The sequence below is a fragment of the Amphiprion ocellaris genome, chromosome 6 (genome assembly GCF_022539595.1).
Source record: "Amphiprion ocellaris isolate individual 3 ecotype Okinawa chromosome 6, ASM2253959v1, whole genome shotgun sequence".
In the NCBI taxonomy this organism is placed as follows: domain Eukaryota; kingdom Metazoa; phylum Chordata; class Actinopteri; family Pomacentridae; genus Amphiprion; species Amphiprion ocellaris.
The window spans coordinates 32,726,318-32,736,629 of record NC_072771.1 but is presented as its reverse complement, the minus strand read 5'-3'; the positions used below and the strand labels follow the sequence as shown (position 1 = coordinate 32,736,629).

At 37.1% G+C, this 10,312-nt stretch overlaps 1 protein-coding gene across 1 annotated transcript; it reads right to left on the bottom strand.

The window, feature by feature from the left end:
* Window positions 1–545: 545 nt before the first annotated feature.
* Window positions 546–9,251, bottom strand: paip1 (poly(A) binding protein interacting protein 1). Its single transcript, XM_023269169.3, has 11 exons — window positions 8,825–9,251; window positions 6,083–6,234; window positions 5,752–5,949; window positions 5,465–5,577; window positions 5,098–5,209; window positions 4,689–4,814; window positions 4,482–4,588; window positions 4,027–4,144; window positions 3,861–3,915; window positions 2,851–2,929; window positions 546–1,399 (listed from the first exon to the last, which is right to left on the bottom strand). The coding sequence occupies exons 1-11, from the start codon at window positions 9,021–9,023 to the stop codon at window positions 1,312–1,314; spliced, it is 1,347 nt and encodes a 448-aa protein (XP_023124937.2). The 5' UTR covers window positions 9,024–9,251; the 3' UTR covers window positions 546–1,311.
* Between the last annotated feature and the right edge of the window lie 1,061 nt (window positions 9,252–10,312).

Genomic DNA, 10,312 nt, shown 5'->3' with positions numbered 1-10,312 from the left:
TTTCTGCAGCACTGTTCAACTCAAGACTTATATGACATATGAAGACAAGACATAATTTGAGGTGCATTTTTGTAAATACGAAGGCAAGCATACTGAAGGCAGCAAATAAACACAGCATTAATAGAAAAATCCTTACAATCTCATTTACTGTCAAGACAGCAACTGAAATGTTGACTGAGCTTCAGGGACATTTCCAGGAGTGTGATGACATATTAGGTAAAGCTGCTAATGTATATTCAGACATTCTCGGAATAGTTTATTCACCCCAGTCTTCATAAATAAGGTGGTATAACAGATTGTAATGTAATCTGTTATACCACCATGAGAAGACAGCAAACCTACTTAACTGTTATATGAGTGCCTCAACGGAACATTAGAAAACAAAGTACATTGCATTATGTTTGTCATAAATTGTGGCACACCATAAACTGGTGGATTTGTGTAATTAACTCTTGATTCACAGTTAATAACATCAAATTATTTCACATGAACAATAAAGGCTCTCTCTCTCTCACTCACACACACAAAAATGAAGAAAATATAGGTCACATTATAAAGAATTTATTGCAGGCAAACAATACTATAAATAATATTTACAAACTATAAAACATTCCTTTATATGGGATTAATGAATTGCTGGTAAACAGTCTCTTAGTCTTAGGATAACAATGGGTTTTGCAGTTGAGTTTTGTCACCCTGACCTGCAAGATGTGTACATATTTGAAAAATACTCAAGAAATAAACCAGATTTAGACGCATTGTATTCTCAGAGGCGATGAAGGAGCTATATGCACTGTATGTATGTAGTAAAAGAACGAACTCACACATCCACAGTGTGTTTTACATGAAGATGTTCCCTCTGTGAGAACGTTTCTTTGTTTTTCTGGCCTGTACGTTCTGCATGGGGCATTCCTTAGTATCTGACAATTTATGCACACATTTAATTGAACGTATTTGCCTTTAAGAAAATAACTCTACAAAATCCACAGCACACTATTTCCTTCTTGGCATTTAGTTTAAGCATAAAGATGTTTCGGAAGAAGTTTAAAACAACAAAAAGAAAACTTCCATGTGAAAAAGGTTTGAATACCTCAACATTTCGAACAGTTATCCCATTGATTGTCCCCATTTTCTAATCAACGCTGACTGAAAAAAAGTGTCAGAAGTGCAACTATGAACAGCTTTTTATTAAAATGCTTGTCTGCGGTAAATTAAAAGTTGCTAGTTTCCTTTGCTTTTCAACATTCCAGTGAGCTGAGAGGGAAAAGCACAGTATGTGTCTGATGAGGGCCACAGATTTTGACTCTCACGTCATTGTTGTCGTTTCCTTTCTGATTCCAAACAAAAACTCTCAAATGCTTCTTCTATCTCGGGCTCCATCTCATCTTCAAAGTCGTATCTGTGAAAACAGCGATTTAGAAGCACCGGTGTTACTTTTCAGATCTTGTCACCTACAATATGTGGAAGTAATTGCCATTTGAATGCACACAAAAACACAAGCTTACAGACGCACACAGTTCTGAGAAAGACAGGAGCGAGTTAAGCCCTCTTTCACACCCAACTGCTGACTAAACTGAATCCGAGGCGCTGGTCGACCCTGTTGCATTGTGGGCCGGTCAGACACATTCGCCGAGCTCGGGGGCCCACAGGTCAGTGGTGGTCATGTGACTAGCCTGGTGAAATTACCGTGCAATCACATGACCAAAGGTGCACCTGCACGGGGGGCACTGGTGAACTTGTACAGTTTGTGGTGTGAGTGAAACAATGAACTGATGATGCATAGCGCAGAAAATAACTGTAACATGTAAGGAGTTCTTATATACAATATGACATACTGAATAAAACGGGAATAGTGAAATGATTTTAAGACATTACTTTAACTGTATGTTTAAAACATGCAAAAAAAAAGTCTCTGTATCAAAATTAAATGTTTAGAAGTTTTTTACAAATAACTGCTTCCTGTCTTTAAATGGTTTAGACATATCTCTACATTGGTGCTTCCTCTACAAAACGCCAATCTATGAAATCCCTACCTCTTCATCCATTCACTGTAGCTCAGAATAACAGCTCCTCTATGCCTCTGCTTGAATGCTATACAACTACACAATAAAAATGTGTAATATTGGGAGTAATTTAATCATACATGTTTGACCCAGAAACTGATTCTTAAGAGGAATAAAGTTACGCAAACTCCCACCCTGCAAGTTGACAGGATTGGTTACTCAGGTTTCGTAGGTATGAAGTCCTGAATGTCTGAATCCAAGTTTTTAAGGCATTCATCGGTGCCACTGTGGTTTTAAAAATGGAAATGATCAGCCATTGTGTTAAGTGGTTGTTTTGCTCAGCAGTGCATAAGAAACACCATATGATGTTGATGTTATCAGGGTAAAAATTTGATTTTCACCACAAGGAGTATTTTGTTTTGTTGTGATAGACAGTGAGGAGGTTATTAAATCAATGCTTTATAAGCATCTCTGTTTTACATTTAAAATTGCAGCTATCTGTTCTTTGCCAGTGTAACCACTATAGTTGCTATAAGTCAGACAGAAGGAAGTGTTTAAACCATACTGACACTTGAAGGGTCATTGGATGTACAACAAGTGTGGACATTGAATAAGTTGCCTCAACTAATGCTAGACAACATGCACCAGTATTACTGTAGCTGCCATAAAATATAATCAGCACTGAAACAAGGTATTATGTATATGTTATTACCAGGTACATTTGATTGGTTATATCTAACATAACCAGAGCAAAAGACATCAATAAATTAACACGTAAAATAAGTGGCCAAAAATACAAAATAAGGTCTGTTTACTGTCATTTTGTATATTAACAGTTTGTACTTACACTTCATTTCCATTTTCTCCGTAAATATCATGGAAATAATCCTGCCTGTCCAGGATTTCTTGGTATTTTTCAGCATATTCTGTAAAATTGGAAAGAAGAACATTCAGGCACAAGAGAGTGAGAGAGACTGGAACATGAATACATTTCCATTTAGAGCGGTAGTGGACTGCTTTTCTCTGACATTTAAATGCCATACAGAATGACATGGTTGACGAGAGAACAGCTGAGTCAAGTCAAAGAGTTTATAACAATTAGTTCTATCTAGAATAGTGATACATAAAGTGTAAAAATGTCTGCCCTGTTGCTTCACAGGCATACTCTGTACATTTTAGTTGGTTTCATGTTGCCATTTAAAAATCACAGAACGTTTCTATAAGCAGCAATGACAATGCATACATGAGAGTCTATTTCCATCAACTCTCACTGCATTCAGAATTTTACCCTAGTATTAAAACAAGAGCCTATTTTCAAATTAAAACCATGCACATGGCTGACATATATATGACAATTTGTAATTACCTGCCTTTAAATTATTGCAATATGCATATAAGGATAAGGATAGACTTTATTGATCCCACAGTGGGGAAAGTTCACCATTACAGCAGCTCTAAAGAAAAAGTATAAAGGCAGTGCAGGAATAGATAACAAAAAGAAACACAGTGCAAAAGTTGCAGAAAAAACATTATATACAGATGATTTTTTTATATACTTAACAACATTACACTATTCACAAAGATTACAACAAAGATATTGAAAAGGATTCATGCACAGGTAAAAACACTGTAATGTAAGTGAGCATGGCTTAGAATACTATTTATAAAGCAACCTGGAAATGGTATATCACTGCTATATGTAACTGCATGTAATAATGGAATAAGGCATTCAAAGTAACCATAAAAAACATCAACAAAAAAATGTATTGTGCAAGTCTTCAAGCTTTTTCATTAGTATGCATAAACCATACAGAAATCACATGTTGGTGTAGCATGGATGAGTAAATTCAGACTCACCTGGGTCTGCTGCTGTAAAAGGAGTGCCGTCTTCTGTGTAGAATGTAGGTTCATTCTAAGAGGGGGGAAAAAAAACATGCAAAACACAAATGCGCAGACAGTGAAAGATACAGGTATAATAAAAAAAATACAGGAAAATTAGGATTTTGGCACAGCTCTCACTGACCATGAAGTAGTTGGGGTCATTTTCTGGAGTGGCGTTACTGGCAGCTGCAGCAGCACGAACTCTGCCCCAGTCACTGGATCTCAGCTCCACTAGTTTCAGCAGCATCTGCCTCACATCTCTGATGAGGAAAAAATAATATAAAGTGTTATTCATTTATGATACTGGTGCTGTCTGTGTATGTTAATAAAGTTAAACCTCCATGTATGTCAGTAGGCATCAGTTTCATCTCAGTTGTTTGGAAAACTCTGACAATGAAATATCTTAGAAAAAATGTTTCTACCTGAATTATTTTCACAGAAGAAAATCTCTTCCAAAGTTTTCTGATGATGGATGACTGTGTGCTCAACAACACCACACATGATCATTCAGTGCAATTATACTCGTAGACACCTTTGTCATTATGAATCTAACTTTGGTTTAAGAATAAGCACTGAGTAGCATCCTGATATACAGACCTGCTGCAGGTAGCATCCAGTAGAATAGTTTCTATTCTTTGGATCAGCTCTTCCATGTGTGGTTTTCCACTTTCTTTCCATGCATCATCCAGGACAGACCCCGTCAACTGTAGATTGAAAACACATTCTCATTTCCTCCCTTACTAACAGAAAAACCTGGAAAACTTTAAATACAAATCTGTAAACATATGTGAGTGAATATGACACCTTGAGAAGTTTGACAGCGCAGATGAGATTTGCATCCACAGGGTTAGAGAAAAGACTGTTCATCAGGTCTTTCAGACCAGTGAGGAGGATATCTGCTCGTTTTGGAGGCCCTTTTCCACTTTTTATCTAAACAAAAACATTTACGGCGATTTCAGATAAAGTGGCTGACACAAAGAAAAAGCTGATGACAATCTGACGACTATTTCTATGTTGGTGGCTTATAAATAAACATGCAGAGTTGGCAGCCTCTCATTAGATGTACAACATATAATTTTCCTTTATATATGAATATGTAACTGTTTGTAAGGAAGTGCAGATACATTAGTATAGTAAAAAGGCTACGTTTGTAGTGACAATGCCTAAAAGAAAACTTTACATGCACCAACAGTGAATAAGTGCATCTTCTTACCTCCAGATGAAGATAGAGCTCTCCTAAAAACAGCACAAAGGAGTGGAATTTCTTTTGAGTGTCTGTATCTCCTCCAACGGCTACATCCCTTTGTTCATACTCTTTCCGACATCTACAGCAGACAACATTTTTATTTACTGAATAGTAATCTAAACAATGGCATATTATACTGTTGTATTTTAGCTCCTCTATTTATTAGGTCTTATTTTTATTTTCAGTTAGATTGTTTTCACATTTTTAGTCCTAATTCTGCTTGTGCAATACCAACATCTATTGTTTCTATCTCAGTCGAATTGTTTAAAAAAAAAATCTAATTTAAATCTGATATAAACACACAGAAATTCTGTGAAAATGGAAATAAAATTACCTCTGCAGAAGCAGCTGACGAAAGTTGCCATTTGGTGGGCTGATGGTGAGGTGATGCGACAGGTAGTTACAAAGCCTGGCACCAGTATAAGAGAAGTTTGGGATGGCAGTCGACTGAAATGAAAACAAAACATAATAATCAGTGGGGTACCTTATACAAATGTGCGTTTTGTCAGATGACTATATGTTTATTTATATGTAATGTGAATGCTGTGTTGAGGCAGGGCCAGGTTGAAATTATCTAATATTTATGAAATCAGTTAAATTTGGGAATATGCATCTCCCAACCTGTGTATAGATCAGTTCCACCAGCTCCTTCAGCAGCTCTTCAGTAGTAACCCAGTCATTGAGAACTGCAGTTATGTAATCAACATCCGACTCAAAGGAGCCTGGTGAGGAGCTCAGGTGTCCAAGGAAGTCTGTCACCATATCAGCTAATGTTGCTTCACCGTAATACCTTTCACCGTCATCATAACAGGTGGGATCCTGTACAAAAATCACAGTTGATATGTGAAAACAAACAAACAAAAAAAACAAAAAAAATCCAGCACTAAAAGTAGAACTTTAAGCAAAACATTACAATAAAATGTTGTGGTGATGGTGTAAAAATTCCTCTCACTTCATACGGATTAATTCCACCGGGGACAAACTCTGGAGCACTCGCTGAAAGCTTTGATGACTTTACCAAGGAATCCACATCGTTAAACCCTCTGAAGGCAGATGTATTGTTGGCATTTGTACTTTGTTGGGGTTTGCTTTGTCTTCTAAAATCTGGAAGAAGAAGCATGTCATTAGGCAACTGCGATATATATATAAGTCAAGAGTCTGTGTTTTAGTTTCTGCAACACTTCCTTGCAAAAAAAATTTATTTTATATCTATATCTATCTATATCTATCTATCTATCTATCTATCTATCTATCTATCTATATATATATATATATATATATATATATATATATATATATATATACACAATATATATAACAATTTTAAAAATTGGGTCACAGATATGCATTTTCTTTTTAAAACAGGCTCAGCAAACGTACAAAATGGCCTGTTTCAGTAATTATGAGCAAATGTTAGGAGATATGAGCAAATATTAGGAGAATCAGGGGGTGCATATTTATAGAAGCAGGATGACATGTGGGATTGACCAAAACAAACTGCAGTTCCTGAGTTCATGGTAATGAGTTAACAACTTATCTAGTGCAATGTTGTAGCACAATGACAGACTTTTAACAGTTTTTGGACAACAAGACAGTCACCACACAAAGAAATGAACTACACAGACAACACTTGGTTCTTGGTAGGATCAGGACATTCTTGGATTCAGATTTATCAAGATTTTTGATGACAGGAAGAAAAATTCTCTCTGACTTTTACCTGGAGGGAAACTGTCTGTAGTGTGAGCACAAAAAGTGAAATTTAAAAAAAAAAAAATCAACAACCAATCTGAGGCATAACATGACAGACATCCACCATAAATGGAACACAACAGTGCACACTACTGGATTGTAAAGTTTATAAAATAGAAACCTTCAACATGACAAATGGAGTGCAAAAATAGAATACAGCACAGAGTACGACACATTACTTTCTTCAATACAGATTTTAATATAGTACTCCTGTGTGTTCTAAGGGTTTCAATTATAAGTAATATTGACTTCCCAGACATATTGCTGAACCCTCTGAACCCCAAGACCCACTGACAAATTTGAAAGTGATTTTTAAATCACTAAAATTCTACCATTCGTCAGAGCCAGTAACTGTATAAACAGAAAGAACCGCCAGATTTTCAACTTTCCAACGGTCCTTGGATGAATCATGTGTGATGTGTGGTTTATTTGGGAAATGAACCAGATCTAAGCTTAAAATTGTGGTAATTCATCAGAGTCAATTTATCCAAGTAAACTGTATACTAGAGTCTGTTAAAAAAAATATACAGAAGATTCTGTATTTCTTGGCATAAGACACTTTCTAGGTGAACTGCAGGCTGCGTTCACAGGAGAGGAAACAACAAGAGAAACTGAGAAGAAAATCAAACATACTTGATCAAAATGTGGCAAGGCTCAAAAGGTGCAGAAAGGGAGCAACTTGTCAGCAAGTTATTGGAGGATACATTCCACATGGTCAAATGTCTTTCTAGTGTTAACGTGCAGAGTAGTGTGAAAAGCACCTGGTATGCAGAGGTTGTAAAAATGTAAGTAGTAAAGCATCTATAGTATGTGGAAGCACATTGTTTGTCAGGTTTGGTAACATCTGTGGGCATTTGAAAAAATGCAGTACATAAGGATTCTAGGTTTCTTCAAATTTTGTAAAAATAAATAACTGAAGAAATTCAACTTTTTTATAATTTACAGCTTTATAACTGTGTCCTATTGCACAGATATTACTGAGTTATCTCTAATTCCAGCCATGATTGTGTTGTTTCCATAGATCCAGGATTTAAAATGCCCAGAAACTACTTGGGATTCAGTCAGGTTAAGGTCATACTGAAAGGGCAGCTAGGAGACGGTGCAACTTAATGGGGAAATCCCTGTGACTGGTTGGCTGTCATCTCAGAAATTAGTAGTTGATTGCGCTGGCTGTGAACTGTAGTCCTGGAGCGAAAGCTTTTCAAGGTGCAAATACCAATTTCGGCTCATACCGATGTACTAATTTACTTTTGAGAGACCTTTACAACAGGTCAAAACAGGTTACTGAATCACGTGGTTGACTATGACATAAGTATACAGTCTTCAGTTATAAGATCACAACAGACCTTCTAATCATGCAAACACTGGACTCATTTTAAGTGCAGTGTTGCCCAAGGAATAACAAATTCAAGCTGTTATTAATCTTGTCTGTACTTTTCTGCCCTACTCCTTAACGTGACCAATTTGATCAGATTTTAAAGGGAAACGGTTTCTTCCTCTTTGCCCTGTGCTGCAGGTTCAACGTAAAGCCAGATTAGCTGTAGCGAATGTTAGCTCTGCAGACACAAATTTCATCTGGGAGATACAGCCTTACCCGTGGCTCACAGGTAGCCAACTATGTGACATCTGAGTGGGGAGCTTTATTTAGATGCAGCATTAGCTCACATGAAATCACAATCCAACAAGTGCATGTCGCAACGCCAAAATGCTAAGGCTATCTTGTATTTAGCAGCTAGCTAGCTAGCTAATGACAGGTCCAGATTTAGCCCGGGTTAAACCCCCGCTTCACAGAAGAAATGTCAGAGGGAGGAAGTTTTAACTTTAAATACAGATGAACCCAGCTGTGACATTTTTTTTTCACCATGTCAGCCGGCAACACGGACACAGAACCGAATTTGAAAGTAGCTAACTGACTGTTGACGTTAGCAGCTCGGCAACCTCCTACCTCCAGCCACCATGTCGGTGGTCGAGCTAACGTTGTTCTCGGCGAAAGGCGGGGATGTCCGCGGCTGCCTCAGCGGCTCCCTTTGGTTGAAAAGCGTCGTTTTGGAGTCAGCATCCCCGGTGCCACCAACGAACCCAGGGTCAGCTGGAAGATTACGGGTCCTCCCCGCTCCGGGAGCTCGGTCGAAATTGTCGTTCATGACTGCTCGCTGTCAGCCTCGACTCTCAAAACAGCATCTGAAAATGATGGAGAAACGCTGCTCAACGTTTCAGCCGCTTTCTGTTTCGTTTCGCGCTAACCGCTTGTGTTTTCTCGCAGTACAGCACGCCCTATCTCTCTTTCATACTGGCCTTTTCCCGTTCGGCTGGTATCATAGTATTTAACGCAACACAACTTTTTAGGTTACTTCCTCTCACAACAAACTTACTGCTACTGATTATCTGCGACAATGTTTGATATCAAAAATAAACGGTCTCCCTCTAGTGGCGCGGAGTGGAAGCGCAGCAGCACAAAAAATATAAACAGCATGGTATCATCACTGGTGGTAACATTTTTCATTTTATTCACTTAAATAAATAATGAAGCAATTACATATATATCTCACAATATAGAAATAAGCCTCCATATTCCATTATCTGTAGAAGCCCTTCATTCATGATGTAGGCGCTATTTATTAGTTTGATGTTTCAGGATTAGAATTTGTTTCACTGTTTGACTAGAATATATTTATTTCTTGGTTATTTATTTAGTTTAATTTCTCAGTGTTTCATTTATTCTAATTAGTTCATTGTTTGGTTTATCTATTCATACATTTTTAAATATATATGTTTCATGGTATAATTGCACCTATAGGCCCCTATAGGTTTTTACCTCAGCAAATGAAGCAACTGAAGTCAGGATTCTTGGTTCTTTTGTTTTCTTGCTTGCACTGGATAAATAAACGAACAAAAATGCAGAGATATTTGTTTGGACAAGGTTCTTTTTATGTGTACGTAAACTAACTATGTACATGCCCATGGTGCATCAGTGGTTCTTATTTTCGACAAATCACTAATTACAATAAAATATTAGGTGGTCAGAGAAATGGAAAATAGCAGATGATCTGTGCTTGTATAGTGCTTTTTAACCATTGGATCACTTTACAGTGTGTTTCTCTTTCCCTCCCTCACATATACACTCCCCCACTGGTGGTAGGGTTTGTGTTTTATAAGTTTTTGCATTTTATTTTATTTTACATATTTTATTTTTCAACACCGTGTGAGTCTTTTTAAGTGTTGTTTCCTTTTGTATTCATTCCACTTTTCTTAGGATTTCCTGAAAATCTAAATTAATAGGGGAATTCTCCATAGAAAACCACACCCCCGTGACAAATTTGTAAATCAAACTCACATAATATCGATTAGTTTATTTTTCTTCCTCCTGTGGGGAGGTCTAAATACTGTTTCCTAGAATTAGTAAATCACTTACATACTTATAAATACTGTACAG